Source organism: Oncorhynchus mykiss, chromosome 19 (assembly GCF_057628025.1).
Source record: "Oncorhynchus mykiss isolate SJ-2025 chromosome 19, ASM5762802v1, whole genome shotgun sequence".
Lineage (NCBI taxonomy): Eukaryota > Metazoa > Chordata > Actinopteri > Salmoniformes > Salmonidae > Oncorhynchus > Oncorhynchus mykiss.
The window spans coordinates 47492420-47514141 of NC_143040.1; the positions used below are offsets into that span (position 1 = coordinate 47492420).

The 21722-nt window shown below is 44.1% G+C and overlaps 1 protein-coding gene across 8 annotated transcripts in view; it reads left to right on the top strand.

Moving 5' to 3' along the window:
- Positions 1–21346, top strand: part of sobpa (sine oculis binding protein homolog (Drosophila) a) — a 36401-nt gene extending 15055 nt beyond the window's left edge. For 2 of the 8 annotated variants that reach the window (XM_021574126.3, XM_021574129.3), the window contains 7 exons: positions 9–144; positions 779–991; positions 2852–3003; positions 3513–3536; positions 9142–9237; positions 13192–15205; positions 15764–21346. In XM_021574126.3, coding sequence (XP_021429801.1) covers positions 9–144; positions 779–991; positions 2852–3003; positions 3513–3536; positions 9142–9237; positions 13192–15195 — 2625 coding nt within the window. In that variant the 3' untranslated portion in view covers positions 15196–15205; positions 15764–21346. The remainder of the gene's footprint in view (positions 1–8; positions 145–778; positions 992–2851; positions 3004–3512; positions 3537–9141; positions 9238–13191; positions 15206–15763) is intronic. The other 6 variants (XM_021574128.3, XM_021574130.3, XM_021574132.3 and 3 more) reach the window with 5 other exon arrangements.
- The last annotated feature ends 376 nt before the right edge of the window (positions 21347–21722 follow it).

The following is a 21722-nucleotide window of genomic DNA, read 5'->3' on the forward strand; positions in this document are numbered from 1 at the left end:
TCTTGCAGAGTTTTGCGGAGAACACCATGAATGAGCTGCTTGGCTGGTATGGCTATGACAAGGTGGACCTGAGAGACCAGGACAACATCGACATACGGAACTACCCAGATGGAGAGACACATCCACACATCTCTGTCCTGAAAGGTGAGCATAACCATGGAGACAGATATTCATTTATCTGGTCATTGCAGTTGTTGATTCATTGAAAAAGCTATGTTCTGTGCACAGGAGCATACTTCTTCATCTAAAAATATGGTTTTGCAAGTGGTATTACAATTGATGCAAAATGTGACATTTACTGTCTATGCTGAGTTGCAAATTCCCTCTGCAGGGTCAGGGACAGAGGCTGGGGAAAGTACTGCTGCAACTTGGCAGTAGTTTATCATGATTGATGAGGCAATTCAGTTAGGCTATCCAGTTCAAAATCTGCTGTAGTTGCATCATCCAGTCATTATGGTGTAGTTATGTTTCAGCAGAAAACTGCACTTTGCTTTCCTATTGGTGATTAAACAAGTGTCTCTGGAATCTCTACATGGTGATCCCTGATTATAATGTTGGATAAAATTGTAGAAATTCACATCAGGCATTGAGCAAGCATACAGTAGGGCCTTATCTAATCAAAGATGCCAACATGGTTTCCAGGGTAACACAAAGGACACCCATCTTGCGTCAAAAGCATATTTGTTTGGATTCATTGAAGTGATCAATGATGTCCATTTCTGTTGCTTTACATACAGCAAGTCCACAAAGACCAGCACACTCACTCTGTCTCCCTCAGAAAACTCTTTACCAAAAATCCCAGGAGGATCGGGGGAGAATAGTGATGTCTCCCCAAACCAAGCCAATAGCACCCACTCTACACCGACATTGAGGAACGGAGTGACAGAGTCCTCCACCACCCCGTCCACCTCCACACCCAGCACCAGGGAGCATGGGAACATGCCCATCATAGTTCCACTGATCCCACCCCCCATGATCAAGCCACCAGCAGGTAAAACACTTCACACACACCTAAAAATCAACAAACATACTGCATGTGTTTAAGCTTGCACTTTAAAGACTATCAGAATGGATCCTACAATCGAATCCCAAGTATACATAACAGTGTAGTACGATTCTAACGAATCACTGCCATTTCAGTGCTCAACTCCACTGTCAGTTTTACAATCACTTGATAAATGAGGAACAAAGGTCTGTAAATACATAGACAGACACCCCAGGTTCCCCTCCTCCAACTGTTTAAGTGTCAGTATCACCTGGTCAACTCAGTGGAAATGTACATGGACAGAGGGCTTCATTGAACCATAAGTGTGCCGTGATACTCAAGAGGCTCATCAGCCTGCATGGGGAGAGGAGAGTGCCATGGCATCACCCTAGAGGCGGCCTCACAGCCTCACACAGCACAGGGTGAAAAACAGATGGTATGGTCCCTCTCTCACAGCTCAACACCAACCGCCCCCACTCCCCCTCCCCCTCCCCCTCCCACTGGCCCATCCAACTTGTACCCCTTTTGAATTATTCATATGCCCTGCAAGAGCAATAGAGGGGCTTTTGAGGTGCAGGTACACTGGATGATAGAGGTATTTAATATGGGCGCTGCATAATTACAGTACAAGGCTCTCTCCCAGCAGATGTGACTTCATTAATAAGGAAACGCATAACGAGAGCCGAGAAAAAGGCCAGAAAATTCTGAATGCAAACATACCACGTCAAGTGACCTTTTTGTATGAAAAATAATTAGATGCTTTCAAATGAACACTTTACATTTTAGTAGACACTCTTATCCAGAGCGAATTACAGGAGCAATTAGGGTTAAGTGCCTTGCTCAAGAGCACATCGACAGATTTTTCACCTAGTCATCTAGAGTCGAACTAGCAACCTTTCGGTTACTGGCCCAACGCTCTTAACCGCCAGGCTACCTGCCACACTTCAACTTGTTTGTTGTTGCCAAATATTTTATTTAATTACTGCCAGGTTGCCATGGGACTTTAGACATAGATTTTCTAAAACAATGCAATAATGGAGGGATGTAGAGGGGCAACTTCCCCAAGAATATTTTCTACCCCCCCATTCACACCTACCTCTACAGAGATCTCTCAATATGGGCCATGCAGCAGGAGCATAAAGGAGCATAAAATATGCATGCTGTGGCCACGGTGCTATCTTTGGGCCTCCCGGGAGTTATTCCCCTTAATTGAAAATGTCCTTCCTTTAAAACAGATTTGCACTATGGATCTATTAAGCTTAACAAGAGGGAAAAAGCCTTCCCAGTACCCACCACAGTGTGATAAGGGAGGTGAAAGACTAATGGGCACATTTCTTTTCACCTTTGCACACACTTAGTCATAATGTGATAATTGTGAGTCTCCCAGGAAGAAGTCTCTCCACATAGTACAACACTGAGGGGCTAAAAAAGCAATGTAAATTACCCAGCAACCCTTGTTTAAGATGAGAGACCCATTTGATGTCATGGAGGGTGTTTAGTTTCCATGTTCTAATGAATCTCCAATGAAGCCCTCTGCAATTTAATTAGGTAGACTTCAGCTGAAGCATTTTAAAATCGACAAACAATTTTTGTCCACAGCGATTTCTTAGGGCATCTCTGTCTAGTTAGAATGTCTCTAACTGCCTTCATGACTGCAGCAAAAAACCCTTGGGGTGGGAAGCACTGTCCTCTTTTGCCTGGAAGGGGAATACTGTCAGGATGCATTGTTGTTCGACTCATTCACATGATGAGATTTGACAGGTGGCTGTCAGATTGTTTGGGTGGGTGGAGGAGGGGGGGGGGGGGTGGCTGGAGTGTTCTCCAGTTATCCTCACATTGTGTCTGTTTGTGTTTGTGGTCCCCCAGACGAGGATGTGTCTAACGTCCAGATCATGTGCGCATGGTGTCAGAAGGTTGGCGTCAAACGCTATTCCCTCAACATGGGCACTGAGCTGAAGAGCTTCTGCAGTGAGAAGTGCTTTGCCGCCTGCCGCCGAGCCTACTTCAAGAGAAACAAGGTAAACTCCTTCTTAACACTCCTATCTCATTAATGAACCAATTATGCAAGTGCACACGAGACCATGTGGTACATACATGTACTGACATACATCACTTCCTCCCTACATCCACTCTTCCTGATTTCTCAGATTAAGATGCTGTAGGACACTTGTCAGTCCTTAGGAATTGTATTGACCAACTTTCAACTTTGTACAATATCTCCACTAGATGGCTGGGTGAGGAGCCCAGAAGCTTAGGTACTTTGGATATTTCGCTCCTGAGTTTGGCCTTTCTTTTGAGTACCCATTGTAGTAGAATAACACAAAACTAATATCCATCCTTGGCTTGTGGTTTCATCATTGAACATGCAGAAACACGGTTTCAGTCATACCCTATGCAGTTGACTTTCAAACATGCATTGGTTCCAATTATCAGTATATATTTCCAAAGACAGACCATAAAGTAAATAGTGTTTTAATTTGTCCTGATTTCTGAAGTTAAACATTCTGCTTTCTTTCTTATACCTAAGCTTGGATATGTAAGGAATTACAGTGTAAGTATGATATGTTTTTATTTATGTCTTTATTCCTTTCCCTTTTTTCATCAAAACATAATCACTTAGCATAGCTCTGTATGCTACCGGCTGTTGAATTGGAAGTATACATACAGTGCCTTGCGAAAGTATTCGGCCCCCTTGAACTTTGCGACCTTTTGCCACATTTCAGGCTTCAAACATAAAGATATAAAACTGTATTTTTTTGTGAAGAATCAACAACAAGTGGGACACAATCATGAAGTGGAACGACATTTATTGGATATTTCAAACTTTTTTAACAAATCAAAAACTGAAAAATTGGCAGTGCAAAATTATTCAGCCCCCTTAAGTTAATACTTTGTAGCGCCACCTTTTGCTGCGATTACAGCTGTAAGTCGCTTGGGGTATGTCTCTATCACTTTTGCACATCGAGAGACTGACATTTTTTCCCATTCCTCCTTGCAAAACAGCTCGAGCTCAGTGAGGTTGGATGGAGAGCATTTGTGAACAGCAGTTTTCAGTTCTTTCCACAGATTCTCGATTGGATTCAGGTCTGGACTTTGACTTGGCCATTCTAATACCTGGATATGTTTATTTTTGAACCATTCCATTGTAGATTTTGCTTTATGTTTTGGATCATTGTCTTGTTGGAAGACAAATCTCTGTCCCAGTTTCAGGTCTTTTTTTTTTTTACCCCTTTTTCTCCCCAATTTCGTGGTATCCAATTGTTGTAGTAGCTACTATCTTGTCTCATTGCTACAACTCCCGTACGGGCTCGGGAGAGACGAAGGCTGAATGTCATGCTTCCTCCGATACACAACCCAACCAGCCGTACTGCTTCTTAACACAGCGCGCATCCAACCCGGAAGCCAGCCGCACCAATGTGTCGGAGGCTGGCAACCTTGGCTAGCGCGCACTGCGCCCGGCCCGCCACAGGAGTCGCTGGTGCGCAATGAGACAAGGAGATCCCTACCGACCAATCCCTCCTTAACCCGGACGACGCTAGGCCAATTGTGCGGCGCCCCACGGACCTCCCGGTTACGACAGAGCCTGGGCGCGAACCCAGGGACTCTGATGACACAGCTGGCGCTGCAGTACAGTACCTCCCGGGTGGCGCAGGTGTGTCTCCCAGTCTCAGGTCTTTTGCAGACTCCATCAGGTTTTCTTCCAGAATGGTCCTGTATTTGGCTCCGTCCATCTTCCCATCAATTTTAACCATCTTCCCTGTCCCTGCTGAAGAAAAGCAGGCCCAAACCATGATGCTGCCACCACCATGTTTGACAGTGGGGATGGTGTGTTCAGGGTGATGAGCTGTGTTGCTTTTACGCCAAACATAACGTTTTGCATTGTTGCCAAAAAGTTCAATTTTGGTTTCATCTGACCAGAGCACCTTCTTCCACAGGTTTGGTGTGTCTCCCAGGTGGCTTGTGGCAAACTTTAAACGACACTTTTTATGGATATCTTTAAGAAACGGCTTTCTTCTTGCCACTCTTCCATAAAGGCCAGATTTGTGCAATATACGACTGATTGTTGTCCTATGGACAGAGTCTCCCACCTCAGCTGTAGATCTCTGCAGTTCATCCAGAGTGATCATGGGCCTCTTGGCTGCATCTCTGATCAGTCTTCTCCTTGTATGAGCTGAAAGTTTAGAGGGAGGCCAGGTCTTGGTAGATTTGCAGTGGTCTGATACTCCTTCCATTTCAATATTATCGCTTGCACAGTGCTCCTTGGGATGTTTAAAGCTTGGGAAATCTTTTTGTATCCAAATCCGGCTTTAAACTTCTTCACAACAGTATCTCGGACCTGCCTGGTGTGTTCCTTGTTCTTCATGATGCTCTCTGTGCTTTTGACGGACCTCTGAGACTATCACAGTGCAGGTGCATTTATACGGAGACTTGATTACACACAGGTGGATTGTATTTATCATCATTAGTCATTTAGGTCAACATTGGATCATTCAGAGATCCTCACTGAACTTCTGGAGAGAGTTTGCTGCACTGAAAGTAAAGGGGCTGAATAATTTTGCACGCCCAATTTTTCAGTTTTTGATTTGTTAAAAAAGTTTGAAATATCCAATAAATGTCGTTCCACTTCATGATTGTGTCCCACTTGTTGTTGATTCTTCACAAAAAAATACAGTTTTATATCTTTATGTTTGAAGCCTGAAATGTGGCAAAAGGTCGCAAAGTTCAAGGGGGCCGAATACTTTCGCAAGGCACTGTATGTCTGATAATTTAAGATACTGTACGGGAATCCAGTTTTTTCTGTTCACATTATCAATTTTCATAGCATGAGTTGCCTTGTACCTGCTGTGGTTTCTCCCACATGTGTTAAGTATTGCTAGTCCTAAAGAGAAAGTTCACACTAAAGTCTAAGTTTATTGAGTGCTGTATGTGGATATATAAACAAAAGAACAACTGAAGTGATATTGTATTTCAGTGAGTAAGGACCTATGTGAAGAGCTATCCAGGGACAGAATTCCCACGTTAGGAAAACAGACATGGCTAGAGCACATTAAGTCCTTGTCTGCTGAGGTGGTGCAGATTCTATATTATGTCTCACACTCTCACATTCATGCAGGCCATTTGTGTAAGTGATATCCACATGTTTCTTTTTTCATGCACCCACAAGATTGGCCACAACTCCAAACCTTCCAGTTTTTCCAACAAAAAAAAATGGCATGGCTGAAAACGTATGTTGTCTGTTTGTGTCTGAAAGGGGAGCCAGGACATAGCGAGTAGGGTGGCGTAGGGGTGGGCAGTGGAGACGCATCATGTTTCGCTAAATATCTACAGCTGCTTCGTCCGCGTAATCCAATCTCCTCTTATGGCGAGCGCGGGTGAGGAGGATTCAGTTTCTTCCATTGCCACTGCACAACACCATCCATCCCGTGCACCAGGAGTAATACCAACATTCAGCCATGTGATAGGGTGGCTGGGGGTAGAAGAGTTTTGATCCAGTTTTGAGCTCATCTAATGACTAGTCTGGTTTATTTCACATAGACATTCAACATAGACACACACTCTCACTCTCAGGCCTCCCCTCACATCATGTAAAAGCACTAGAGAGGGTAAAGTCCAAGTGAAGAGGCCCTAGCTTGTATTTTACAGCCCATTTCTGATGTAATACGTCTATCTTTTTTCATGGCTCAGGAATCTTTCCTTACACCTCTAGAGACCTGTAAAATTCCATCTCTGTCTTTGTCTCTGAGGTCCCTCCAGGCAAGTGCTTCTTTACGTAACCCCAGTAATGTCACATCACCTCAAACAGACACACATTTTTATACACAGGCTGTCGGTTGCCTGCACTGCTCTGACACACTCTGCAATTTACTTTACCATCTGGATCCAGTATCAAGGAAGACACACTGAATAAGATGTGTGTGTGTGTGTGTTTGATGAAGTGTGTTACCTGTCCTCGTTGTGATTCAGTCCTGGCTAGGGAACCTATAGGTCCCCATGTCGCAGCAGGAGAGCCTCGTGAGGGAGGTGATTATTTCATGGCTGACAGCGATTAATACAAAAAAAGGAAAGGGAGAGTAGTTAGAGAGTAGTTTGAGGGAAGAAACTGGAACTTGAACTTGCACTACACAGACATGGTCATATCATGCTCTCTCTTCCTCTCAAAGTCTAACTATCCCTGCTAAGATAGCTTCGGGCTTAGATTTTGTATTTCTTTTTTAGGTAAAGGTTGATGATCATTAGAAATCACAACAAAGAGGCCTGGCTGGACCAATCAGCGCACCTACCGACAGAACAAATGTTAGTCAGATAAATAAACACTCACTTTCTAGATCGTTGTAAAATGACATGAAGATCACTTTTACAACAGCAGTACATAGGTTACTTGACAAGCTTTAACAAGCTTGTTATCCCACAACCAAACATGAGCAAAAGAGAATGTTCAAGGAACATTTCCCGTTAGCTGGTTAATCTAATGAGAGGACAGAAGGAGGGGGTTGGCCCAAAGATGTGAGTTGTCCCAGGTGGGTGGAAAGTTGTGAATTTGTGCTAGATGTGTTTGAGAATGTGTGAGTGTGTATGTGTGTGTATTTGTGCGATGGGACGTCTCCATGATTGTCTGTTTCTCGTTGCTGTGGTTATGTGTGTGTGTGTATATATGTGAGGGTATACCTTTTGGGAAACACACCTCTTGACAGGTGAAAAGCACACACACCTGGGCAGGCACTGATGCCCAGATGGAGGCTTGCACAGTGACAGCTGGTGTGCCACTGCCTCTGGGCATCTTAGTCACCAATGGGCACAGATACCGGTGGTGTGGAACTGTGATGCGATGTTTACACCGGACACTTTAGCCAGACTGCAGCTGTATTTAGTTGTCATAGAGTTTCCAACAATAAGACTGTGATAAAAAGTGTTACTGGATTTTCCAGGGGAATAAGCTCTGGTAATATTTACGTAAATAACATTTCTAATAGCCAAGGAGTATTTTGAGGAAGAGTAACTTTTGAAACAGCTTTCCTTCCAAATAGTGGAGAGTGGGACATCGTCACCCATAATCACTGCAACAGATGATTAGAAATGATGGCCAATGATTATATGATTTTTTGGAAGGAAAGTTGTTTCAAAATGCAGCTTGACTTCTCTGGATGGACAAATGTTTTACCCATGGCGGGTAGGCACTTTCATAGCCAATGTGTGGGTTTATCACCAGGTAGTCGGTTTTACTTCATACTCTCAGTCTCGTCATACAACACAGTTGTGCCTGATTCCCAGTAAAGGACGTGGTGTCCCCATTGTATGACTGTACTGTCACCCAACACTATGTCTGGTGCTGGTTGATCTCTCTCTCCATCGCTCTCTCTCTCCCTCTCTCTGTTTGTGTATGTGTGTGTGTGCCCCTCATGCCTCGTTCACTGTGCCAGCACCTCATTAGCACTATATGTAAATGAATTGGCAGCAGACCAGAGGGTCACAGCACAAAATGGAGACTGGATAATGACACAATGACACATCTGTGTGTGTGTGTGTGTGTGTGTGTGTGTGTGTGTGTGTGTGTGTGTGTGTGTGTGTGTGTGTGTGTGTGTGTGTGTGTGCTTGCGTGCGTGCGTGTGTGTGTGTGTGTGTGTGTAAATTTCAATGCTTATAGACTGCACAGTGTCTAGTGCCAATGTAAAAAGAGAGAGCATCCCGTCAACCCAGTGGTGCTGGTGAATTTTAAATCCCATATCCTCTTTCCTTTAACCTTTATTACTGGGACGTTGCTTGTGATATTGTTAAACAGTTGTTTCTCCTTAGAAGTCTTTAAATAGGATTAATGCAGCATTTACTCCCCGGATAACAATGTTTAGATTAATGTGCAATCTCATAGAATTCCCCTCTTTCACAGTTCATAACATCTAGGCTCTTTAGCTGTCAATGTGAATAATTAACTATAGTTACTACACACAAACACACACACACACACACACACACTTTCCACATGGCTTTGTTTTATGATGCTGAGAACCTGCATATAATTCCACAACCCAAATGCATGTTCACCATTTTACCTTTGTCAGTGTCTTTCCATTCATAAGTTTGTTGTTGTTTTCCCTTCTTCTTTTCTGTCCACCTGTTTATTTTGTCCGTTCGTAAAAAGAGGCCGTTATTTCTCCCCTCAGGCGAGAGACGAAGACGGCCGTGGTGAGAAATTACCCCAGCACAGCTATTCTAAGGATACGCCCAGGCTTGTCTTCAAGACAAACAGCGATGTGCTTGTAAGGACTAAAACGTTTAACAAAGATAGAGTTTAAGTTTTTGATGGCTAGAAATGTAATGACATATTTTGATATTAATGACTGTTTGATGTGTTGAATAATGTAAAGAGGTTTGGTTTTAGAGAATGTACTTTAGTTATGTATAAAACAATTACATTGATTTAAAGTGAATCACATACTTTTTTCATTCAAATTGTTTTATTTTCTCATTTTCATTTTGCATTGTGTTAGATTCAGATGTTGTGTTCTCTCTTCATAGATCCATAATGAGGAATTTTCTGCCAATTTTATCTTGACCATTGTTTTTGGTGACATTTCAATACATTTCAATCCAGTAATAGAATTTTACATGCGGTTCACATGTAAAGATCAGCTCTACAACATTGGCTATTTGAATCCTATCAGGTTCAATGAATGCATTTACATGATTTGTGATGGAATATACACACTTTGTTTTGCAAGCTTCATAAGATCATCATGATCCAGATATTGTACCCCCAGCAGATTTTTTTTTTTTTTTAACCAGGCAAGTCAGTTAAGAACAAATTCTTATTTTCAATGACGGCCTAGATACAGTGGGTTAACTGCCTGTTCAGGGCAGTTAGCTCAGGGGTTTGAACTTGCAACCTTCCGGTTACTAGTCCAACACTCTAACCACTAGGCTACCCTGCCGCCCCAAGATACTGGTCCCCATAATATAATTTACTGAATAATACATTCCACCCCATCAGATATTGTTCCTCCAGCACATACTATCACACACAGTATCAGAAACTGTTCCCTTGCTGATCACTTTGTTAAGTGTTTAACCAGATGGTTAGCGAGATGGACAGGTTTTCAAAAACGCCTAAATTCTCTAGACAAACTAGAAATCAGTATTACAACACAACCAAGCCGCACTGCTTGTTGACACAATGCCCACTTAACCCAGAAGCCAGCTGCACCATTGTGTCAAAGGAAACACCATACACCTGGCAACCGTGTCAGCATGCATTGCACCCAGCCTACCACAGGGGTCGCTGTGGTGAGGACATCCCTCCCGGCCAAACCCTCCCCTAACCAGACACCGCTGGGTCAATTGTGCGCCACCCCATGGGTCTCCCGGTCACAGCCAGCTGGGACAGAGCCTGGACTCAAACCCAGAATCTTTAGTGGCATAGCTAGCACTGCAATGTAGTGCCTTAGACAACTGCACCCCTCGGGAGGCCCAGGTAGCTTGGTATTACCTACAGCAAAGCAAATGGTTAAACCGAGCCAGAGCGACCGCCAGTATGATGGCTGTGGTTGAAATAAATGACCATAATTACATTCAACTGCAAACATCTTTGTGCAGGAGAGGAAGTGAGTAGAGAGAGAGAAAAAATAACTCCATTAGGGTAATGCACAGTGAAATTTCACTCACAGTGCAGAAAGTCGTTAATTGCTCTCCATCTGTCTTCTTTTTTAGCCCAAGAAAATGTCAACACATTTATAATTTAAAATATCCAGGCTTACCATCATTGAACCCAACTCTCAGAGCACTTTTCAGACTTAAAAAAAATATATGGCTCATTGTGTACTAAATGGACAGTTTAAAAAGAAGACTACTGATATCAAGGCTAAAGGGCTGACTATTGATCACTCACCTGTACGAGTACCGAGCTACAGTATCAACCTGGACTCAGGGCTAGACGTAACATTAATTTGTGGATATCCATTATCCATTTCGTATGATATATAGAGAAACAAAGTGAGTAGTTGCGAAGTTTCTAATTTGCTAAAATGCTAAAGTTGTCTGTGATGAGATTTGAACAGGTAACCTTCTGTCTTATGTACCTATACCAAACGTAACATATCATACTAATTTGAGTGTACCAGATTTTTGTTTACTATGTTACGTCTAGTCTATGAAACCAGGCTGACAGTATATGGAACACTAGTCTTTGGTCCTGTAATGCTGCGCCACTATAACAGTAAAGAGCACTACAGAGATGGTCTCTGATGGTCATATCTACATTATGACAGCCTTTCTAACAGTGGCCATTTGACTGAAATCTAGTGATGGAGGAGACCTCTGTTTAACATTAAAATCAAATTATGGATGAGATTGTCATTGACTGATTTGTCCATCTCTTTGACATGTGTGATCTGTCAGTTGAGAGACGGGAAGAGATGGAAAAGAGAGATTAAAGAAGAGTGAATGAATCAGGGTGGCCTATCAACTGAGATCTAAGTACTTTATGGAAAATCTAGTTTAGTGAAAAATTAGGTACAAATCAATGAATCAGGCCAGGGTTCAGAGGAGGATGACACAAGAGTAGCATATTATTATGAGGGTTCCATGACCGTTCCAAATCTGAAGTTGCCATGACGTGTGTGTGTTTGCGTGCTTGTGTGCGTGTTCAAATCTAATTTTGACTCAAGTGTGGCAGGCATATATGTGAGCTCTGAAACATCAAATGGTTAGGATCATAAGGATCATACAGTACATGTATGTCTGTGAGCCGAACCTAATCGTCTTCCAGTAGCATCCCACAATTTATTAGCATTCAACAAGGGGGATTATGGTGTGTGTGATGGATGGACGTCGTTCGTGGGTCTGACAGCTGATTAATGCTTTAATTATCTTCAGTGAGTCGCTGTCACGTCCTTCTGAGCTGGGAGAGTGAGTTGTGTGCCCGGGCTGTACCCATCTCCCTGGCCCACCCATTGCCATCCACTCACCAGGGTCATGTTCATTATCTCAGGTACACTAATGAAACTAACCGTATAGAAACGAACAGCCACATGATGATTGAACATTCACAGTGAGCATTTTGGAAACTTTTGTAGCCAGTGAAAAATATCCTGGCATCACAAGGCCCTGGCATCCCACAGTGTTGACAAGCTGTGCCAGGCTGCTCCTCTGCCCTGTGTGTAATGCCCCCGGGGTAGTGTTCGATAATCACATTCCATTTAAACACAGTCAATTCCACTTTAATGCATTCAATTCTACTTGAATGCAGTCATGTCCATTTTAATGCAGTCAATTCATTAATCAGAATATTTTTTATGCAATAAAAATATCCAAAACACTCATATTAAAGTTGCACACCAGTAGTAAATAGCGATGCATCATAGCACCCACCTAGGTGGTTCTCAGCAGCCATTTTCACCAGAACATGTAAAACTCCACCCAGCTGTCACTCTCACTTCCGTGCCCCCTACTGGCAGCTTGTTCTCTTGTCTCCGTCTGTCCATCTCACCCAGCCACCACATTCATCTACCCCCACTTATGATCATTCCTTACAGGGAAAACCTTTTACTTGAGGCTGTTATGTCCTGCGGCTGTGCCTGTGGCCACTGTCACACACGGCTCAGTGGATTCAGGTTTATCGGAGTGGTTCCTCCTTATGAAGGAAGTTTAAGAGGTGGAAACCCCATGGCAGGTGTAAATGTGAATTACATGTCTGGACAAAGTGTTTTTCATTCAAAAGCTTTAAGTACGCCGATCCAGATTTGCACTCACGTTTAAAGCCAGTTGAAAGCTACTTCTTCCTCAAGTTGTAATCATTCATCAAGATGTTACCATGTGTTGTACATTACCTGTACCTGAAGGGTCATAGCAGTGTGAAGTTAGTATGAAAATCTCTCTGTCTCCCTCACTACATATAGACTATATATGTGCCATTGGAAGCACAAAAATACAGATGGGTTTTCAGTAATGCGGATACAAACATGCCATGCAGATGTACTTTTATTTACTTGGTGTAACAAAATAAAATTTGACCAGTTAATTTAATTACAATCCAGGTTTTAGTGTACCTAATCTGCAGATACTGTATGAGGCTGAGAGATTACATTCTGCTTACCAAAGTTGTTTGAATAACCACATGACAAAAGGGCAATGTTACTGACTTTTTTTAACTGCTTATGTGTTGTATCTCTAATGCATTCTACCTGATGATGTCTTTTGTCTTGTGTTTTGTGTTACAGGTGTGTGACTGGTGCAAACACATCCGCCACACCAAGGAGTACCTGGACTTTGGTGCTGGTGAACGGAGGCTGCAGTTCTGTAGTGCCAAATGCCTGAACCAGTACAAGATGGATATCTTTTACAAAGAGACTCAGGCGGCGCTGCCAGGGGGCCTGTGTAACCCAGGACACGGACCTGTGGAGGGCAAGTCGGAGAGCAGCACCGGGGCGCAGCTCCTCACCCCCGAGTCCTGGGGCACGCCCTTGGGTGACTTACGTCGCAAAGCCCCTTCCCCTGGGGGAAACCCCTCTGTGCCAGTCCCCTCCAGCTCCACCGCTGCCTCTCCCTCTGAGACAGGCACTGTCTGCTCCCCTTCCTCCAAAAACCCCACGCCCAGACCCCACGAGAGCCCCACCTTACCCCCTCCCTCACACCCCTCTCTGCACTCTCCCATGGGAGTTCCCTTGGGTAGCCCCCCAATGGTGATGACGCCCCGGGGACCAGTGCCCCTGCCCTTCTTCATGGAGCACCAGATGATGCAGCAGATGCGGCCACCTTTCCTCCGCCCACCTCCCCACGGCCCAGGCCCTAATAGCCCCCTGTCCAACCCCATGATCCCTGGCATCGGACCACCACCACCCCTGCCGAGAAACCTGGGTCCACCATCCAGCCCTATGCACAGGACACAGTTCTCACCCCACCACCATCCCTCTAACAACCCCAACCTGGGAGGGAACCCCCCAGGGATGATGCCACCACATCCAGGCCTACACATACCCGGTTTTCCCTTCCACTCCAACATGATGCCAAACGGGCCCATGCTTATGCCACCCATGATGAATTTTGGTATGCCTTCCCTCGCCCCTCTGGTTCCCCCGCCAACCCTGCTGGTCCCTTACCCTGTAATCGTGCCCCTGCCGGTGCCCATCCCTATCCCCATACCCTTCCCCTTCAACCCCAAGACCTCCAAGGACAAACCCAGCAACAACAACAACCCCATTCCCAGTGCATCAGGGGAGGACCACAGGCCCTTCTCCCCTGGTTCCTCCAGAGGGGATCACAAGTTTGGGCCCTCCAGTTCCGGGGTGCACTCCCCGTGCTTCTCTGGCTACAATCTGGCCCGCTTTGGCTCTGAGAGGAGTAGGACTGACGTGGTGGACCTGACCGTGAAGACTGAGAGTCCGGGGTGTGCCTCCACCACGGCCTCCCTTCCAGAGGGCGTGATCGACCTGACTCTGGGCCGGCGATCGCGGCTGCAGCAGGTCATCCAGCGGGTGGTGCCCAGTGTCCAGGTAAAGGTGGAACGAGATGGGGACTCAACCAGCCCCCCACCTTCTGGACCATCCCCTCTGAATGCATCTGGGCAGGGGAAGGGGGACAGCAGCCTAGAGGACATGAGCCAGGAGGTCAGGGAGGCCATTAGTGACTCTCTGGAGCCAGGCTTCCTGCCTTGTAGCCAGGCCACATCACCATCCCCACAGCCAAACCAAAACTCCTACAATAGCCAGCTAACAAATCACCCTGGCACACCACGGACCCAGCCCTGCAGCCCACCTGCCCCCTGTGATGTCATAGTAAATGGCAGCAGTCAACACACAGACGGCCCCAGCCGGAGCACACTACCCACACCTCTGTCTGACCCTGGCCGGAGAGGAGGGGGAGGTTGCGGCGAACCAGCCAACTGCGAGCTGGAGCTGGAGGCGCTGAAGGAAAACAGCTGCTTGGTGCCAGAGTGGGAACCAGGTAAGAGGTGCCCAAGTGAGGAGGCAGTGCAGGGGGGCACTTGGGAAGGCAAGCTGGAAGCCAACGGCAATCTTATGGATCTGGACGATGATGACGACCACGCCTATGCACTGCTGCTGCCCAAGGCTGGCTGTGTCATCCAGCCCCTGCCAAAGCCCAGCGACAAGACGGACATCGTGTCATGCAGCATCAGCGCTCCCCTGGCAGCAGGGGCAGGGAGCCCTGAGCTGGAGCCGCCGCTAAAGAGGAGGTGCCTGCGAATACGCAATCAGAACAAATGAGGCAGAAAAGGTTGGTCTCATGGCGCCCTCTACTGAGGACTCAAGGTGGTCCCCCTCCCATCATCTCTGCCCTGTACCTGTCCCTAAGGGTGGTGTGGAAATATCACAAAAATATCAAACAGTCTGACAGTTTTTCAAAAAGCCCTTGAAAACATGAAGATGTCCGGTTTAACTCTGTGTAGGGTATTTTGTGTTTGTGCTGCTTTGCAGCATATTTTGATGCAGGCAATTGCACTGTTTGATCATATTGTTTAAATATACAGACTTTTCTTCATCAAACATAAAATGACCTTTTTTGTCAGCATAGATGCAATGTTTCCCTCACCACTGCCATAGCTTTTGACCTGATCTGAGAGAGGGTGCTGACAGAAATGTACAACCATGAAGGAAGATATACTCTTGATGTCAGGGTTGATAACACGCTAATGTTACTTTAGTCAAGCGTGCAGCAGTAAATCTATTGGATCTGAGCGAAAGAGATGTCTGGTTGAAAAATAGATCTGTAGAATGGGGATTCCTTTTGTCTGATCTAACATGTCTAATTCTGGATCCTCTTTCTCCTTTTCAGCTCAGACAGATTTCAGCTCAGACAGATGGCAGTAACTCCCCTACAGAATGAGGTATGCTGTTGAAGCTCTTGACAACACTAGCCTTCCACTATCCGCCCCTCGCTCCTCCACTCCATGAACCTCTCTCCCAGCCAACAAGCACTCCAAATTCTAGCCTTGTCACCCTAATCTTAACAACTCGGCACAGGCTGACCACAATAACCCCTGGACCAGTGGAAGTGGGACTTGGAGGCATTCACCTTTAACCCAGACCAGACGTGTTATTTTCTCTTGAGACACATTCCTTTAGCCCACACTGCCCCTCTCTCCCTTCCTTCCAAAGCAAATGCTCTGTCAGATCTCTACTGTCAGACTGATAAGCCACAATGCTAAGCCAATAGATTTACCAGCAGTTTTGTGTTTGCTGGAAGAGGCCTAAGGTAGCATTTCTAGCCAATCTGTTCCAAAGTGAAAGGTGTAGCATTTTTATGTGGCAAGAAAGTCAGGCTAAAGTCATCCCCACCCGCCCCCCACCTTTGCATGATCATAACCAGCACAAAATGCTAACCTCCAACCCCCATCCCACCATTGAGGGTGACAGGACATTTGTTTTGAACTGGAAACCAAAAAGAGACATCTCATAATGGAAGGTAACAATCAGAGGGAGACATTTTCTGAGCCTCACAGGTTGAGGAATAATAACAAGAAAAAGAGGAGCGGTGAGATCCTTGTGTTCTGACTGTAGCACACTCTATTCCTGGAGATACCAGGGGCCCCTTTGCGTCACAGAACCTTTCTCTTGTGGAGCAGTGGGGATATCTCCACAATAAAAGGAGACCTTGGCACTATTGGACTGCTCATCTTCAGTGGGTTTCATGGTCATAAAAGACAAGAATTTTCAAGTTTATCCTCACTCACTGATTTGTGGACAACAGGGTAGAGACCTCACCAGCAAACGACGGGGGGTAACTGTGGACAATGTGCAATCTCTGCCAACGTGGAGGCTATTTTGCTTCTCTGCAAGCCCCTGGTCAGACAAAATCAGATGTGTAGTTCTAATTGTAATCATCACGGCTGTATTTACATTTTTAATACCGCAATGATATTGATGATAATGATATATCTTCAGCCACATCTCTGATGTGTACAGTAAGGTTATGGTAATGATGTGACTTTCATCATGGAAGCAAAAATATGACTGCTGCTTATCACACCACAAAGGGATTGCGTCAATCGAGAGTTGAGACCACAGCCATTAGCATTGTTTCGTCACTAGTGCTCAGGGTCGTAATGTTGCACTAGGATTTATCATTGACAAGGGAAGCTGGCTCTCTTAAATCAAATTTGCTTGTCAGTCATAGATAATTCTCTGGAAACACTGGTCCAAACGTACTGTAGAACTATTTGTAAAGTCAAACTACTGAAACAAATTAATCAATTCTTTAATGAGTCAAAGATTTTGTCATATTTACATTATGATATGGGGAATCATCTCACTTCCCTGTCCTTCACCCTGTTCAAAATGTTGTCATTTGCAAGTGTTAATCTGTCTGCATTATAACATTTTGGCAGTGTATATTTAGCTTCATTCTAGTCTATATTGCCGGTAGACACTAACAGACCCCCCACACACACTAGTTGGTGCTCGGTGATCTGAAAGACTGAGAGTCTATTGAGGGACATAATGACGAACCTTATGTATTATTACCCAAAATGAGTTGCACTTACAGTACATGTTGCCAAATTGGTGGGTAGTGTACCACATGGGGGTGTCAAAAAGGCTCTAAGTTTGTCAGTTGCACAGAAAAATTAGAAAGCATCATGTTGCTTGTCAGGTTCAAATAAAAGTATTTCTTTTGGTGCAAAGATTTCTCCCTATAGACTTCTGTCGACATAAAATTTGCTCTTTCGATTTTCATGCTTTATCTGTCCAGCCAAAATCTCCAGCTTCTTTGCCAGCTTCTTTTTCCATCTCTCCCATTTCCCTTTGGGTCTGAACCCTCTTTCTCTTCCTCTGAACGCAGATGGGAAGTGTAATTCCACACACCAGCCAGAGCTATGGGTTGCATGTTTAATTACAAAAATGGGAGAGTTACACACATAAACATACACACACATGAATGCATTTGCAGACACGCACAGCAACGACTCACCACCCTCCATGATGTACTCTCTCACACACGCACATGCACACACACTGACTAAAATGATGTTTAGAGATTCATTCTCTCTCCTTCCATGTATGGTTCCAACTGCTCTATCTTGACTTCCTCCCCGATGACAGTAGTGTTTGCCAGTGTCTGTGTATGCCAAGCAGGTGGAACCAGAGACCAATGTTCAGATTAGAGACTGTTGACTCAAAGTAAGCACTGCAATACAATCTGCCGCATGGTAGTCAGGCATTTAGGCTTTGCCTGTCCTGTGCCAAGACTAGGATTCTGTGTCACAGTAATTATTTTCTTGAATTTCCAGTCTTAAAAATAAATATATATACTGTACCAGTCAAAGGTTTCGACACACCTACACATTCAAGGGTTTTTCTTCATTTTTTTTTACTATTTTCTACATTGTAGAATAATAGTGAAGATATCAAAACTAGGTACACATATGGAATCATTTGGTAACCAAAAAAGTGTTAAACAAATCAAAAAATATTTTTTATTTGAGATTCTTCAAAAGTAGCTGCCCTTCGCCTCGATGACAGCTTTGCACACTCTTGGAATTATCTCTACCAGCTTCATTAGTGGCAGGTAGCCTGGTGGTTAGACGTTGGGCCAGTAACCAAAAGGTTTATAGATCAAATCGAGCTGACAAAGTAAAAATCTGTCATTCTGCCCTTGAACAAGGCAGTTAACCCAGTGTTCCTAGGCCGTCATTGTAAATAAGAATTTGTTCTTAACTGACTTGCCTAGTTAAATAAAGGATAAAAAATGTAGGTAGTCACCTGGAATGCATTTCAATTAACAGGTGTTTCTGTTAATTTGTGGAATTTCTTTCATTCTTAATGCATTTGAGCCAATCAGTTGTGTTGTGACAATGTAGGGGTGGTATACAGAAGAAAGCCATATTTGTTAAAAGACCAAGTCCATTTCATGGCAAGAACAGCTCAAGTAAGCAAAGAGAAATGACAGTCCATTACAGAAGATCAGTCAATCGAGAAAATTTCAAGAACTTTGAATATTTCTTCAAGTGCAGTCGCAAAAACCATCAAGCGCTATGATGAAACTGACTCTCATGAGGTCCGCCACAGGAAAGGAAGACCCAGAGTTACCTCTGTTGCAGAGGATAAGTCCATTAAAGTTAACTGCATGTCAGATTGGAGCCCAAATAAATGCTTCACAGAGCTCAAGTAACAGACACATCTCAACATCAACTGTTCAGAGAAGACTGTGTGAATCAGACCTTCATGGTCGAATTTCTGCAAAGAAACCACTACTAAAGGACACCAATAATAAGAAGTGACTTGCTTGGGCCAAGAAACACAAGCAATGGACATGAGACCGGTGTAAATCTGTCCTTAGGTCTGAGTCCAAATGTGAGATTTTGGGTTCCAACCGCCATGTCTTTGTGAGATGCAGAGTAGGTCAACGGATGATCTCCACATGTGTGGTTCCCACCATGAAGCATGGAGGAGGAGGAGGTGTGATAGTGTGGGTGTGCTTTGCTTGTGACACTGTCTGTGATTTATTTAGAATTCAAGGCACACTTAACCAGCATGGCTACCACAGCATTCTGCAGCGATATGCCATCCCATTTAGTTTTGGCTTAGTGGGACTATCATTTGTTTTTCAACAGGACAATGACCTAACACATCTCCAGGCTGTGTAAGGGCTATTTGACCAAGGAGAGTAGATGACCTGGCCTCCACAATCACCTGACCTCAACCCAATTGAGACGGTTTGGAATGAATTGGACCACAGAGTGAAGGAAAAGCAGCCAACAAGTGCTCAGCATATGTGGGAACTCCTTCAAGACTGTTGTACAAGCATTCATCATGAACCTGGTTGAGAGAATGCCAAGAGTGTGCAAAGCTGTCATCAAGGCATTGTTTTGATTTGTTAAACACTTTTTTGTTTACTACATGATTCCATATGTGTTATTTCATAGTTTTGATGTCTTCACTATTATATTCTACAATGTAGAAAATTGTTTTTTAAAAACCCTTGAATGAGTAGGTATGTCCAAACCTTTGACTGGTACTGTATATATATATATTTTTAAATTTTATCCAGACTCGGCAACCTAGCCTTTTGCAGTCATCCTACTGCACACTCAAAGAGTAGCAGTTAATTTGCAAACAAATATCTTTTGCACTGACTAATCCTCAATGTTTTCAACCAAAATTAGAGATCACATAGGAAACAGAGATAATGAGGAATCATTTCCATTCTTTCATTCACTTTTACTTGACCTCATCACCATATGTAATGCGAACCAGAGATACTTCGACAAATATAGCCTTGAAACTGGAAACTTGTAGTGTCTGCGGTTCTTGACAGATGTTGGAGACAGTTGAAACTGAGACAATGAAACAGGCCGGGCTTCTGTCTGACAGCAGACATGTGTGTCTGGGTCTGTGTGTGCATGTGTGTGTTCAACTGATTTCAGCCGACCACTGCTGCCATTGTCTGTTGGACTGGAGGCGTCTCAGTAAAATATAAATAACTGTGTGGAGCTAAGAATTGCCACTAGGTGTCAGGGTAGGTATTCTTTGCTGCGAACACAGTTAAACTGAAAATACACACAACTATGATTTTTGAAGCACTTCCACAGACCTTTGACGCATAGTGGCCCTGACGCATAGTCCCCCTCACCCTAACATACCGACAATACCACACACACACACCTTAATATCGCCTTCATCGTTGTGACCGAATGCCAATTCACCCCTCCAGTGCCAGCATCGTCAGTCTTGCAAATGCTACTTAAAGGAATGAAGTGGAAATAACTTCATCTGTCTATTTCATTGGGGAGAGATGAAGAATAAAAGCAAAAATCCAGCACCCATTTAATGGAATTAAATAGGCTAGGTCAACAGCCTAAGATATGCAATGACAACTTCCTATTCAAAATCTTGATAGAGAGTAGAAATACTAAACTAAACAAAAACATGACATTTCTCATGTCACTTTTCAAACGTGAACAGAAAATCTGCCTTAACTCTCACTTGTGTACTCTACAGTGCAGACGATGATGCTCGCTTGTAAGACTCCCCACTTTGTACAAAATAAAATGGACAAAAAACAACTTTGTTATGTTGCTAGTGTTGATGTATAGATGATCAGCTTTCTGTGACTTGTATAAACCCAACCCTCACATTTTGTTAAAGGACCCTTCTTCCTACACCACCAACAAACATCCTCCTTCCCCTTCTATGTTTTATCTAGTGGTGAATTATCAACCTTTGTGTACATTTTATAGTATTATTTAATTAAAGTGAAGAAAACTGCAAGAAATGGATATAACTGTTGTCTTTTTATTATGAAGTTGTTACTATAACTTGTTGCCAAGATTGCTTTGAAAATAATAATTTTGTGCTGTAACAGTATTTGCTTTATTCAGTGAATTGCTTATGGAGACTAATAAATAGAGGCACACACCAACTTGTTTCATCTTTGTCAATATCTGTTTAACCACAGACATACACACACACATGAATTCCTTCTCTCAACGTGGAGCATAAGCACAACAATATGTATTGGACACATTGTGTCATAGCATCCACTGTGCATCACAGAACACTTGGGGTGGCAATCAGCAAAAAGTCTGCACCAGCCTACACAGCATCGAGACTGGTGCAACCACAGTGGCATATTGATACTCTACTGCAGGTATGTACAGTAGGTGCCTGTGGCTATGGCGCCATCCTATGGCGCTTTCCCCACTGTGCACTACCCACCCACCTTAATAGCCCACCAGCAGGGGTCTCCCTTCCCATTGCTGAATACATCAGCCCCTCCTGTAGCAAACCATGGGGGT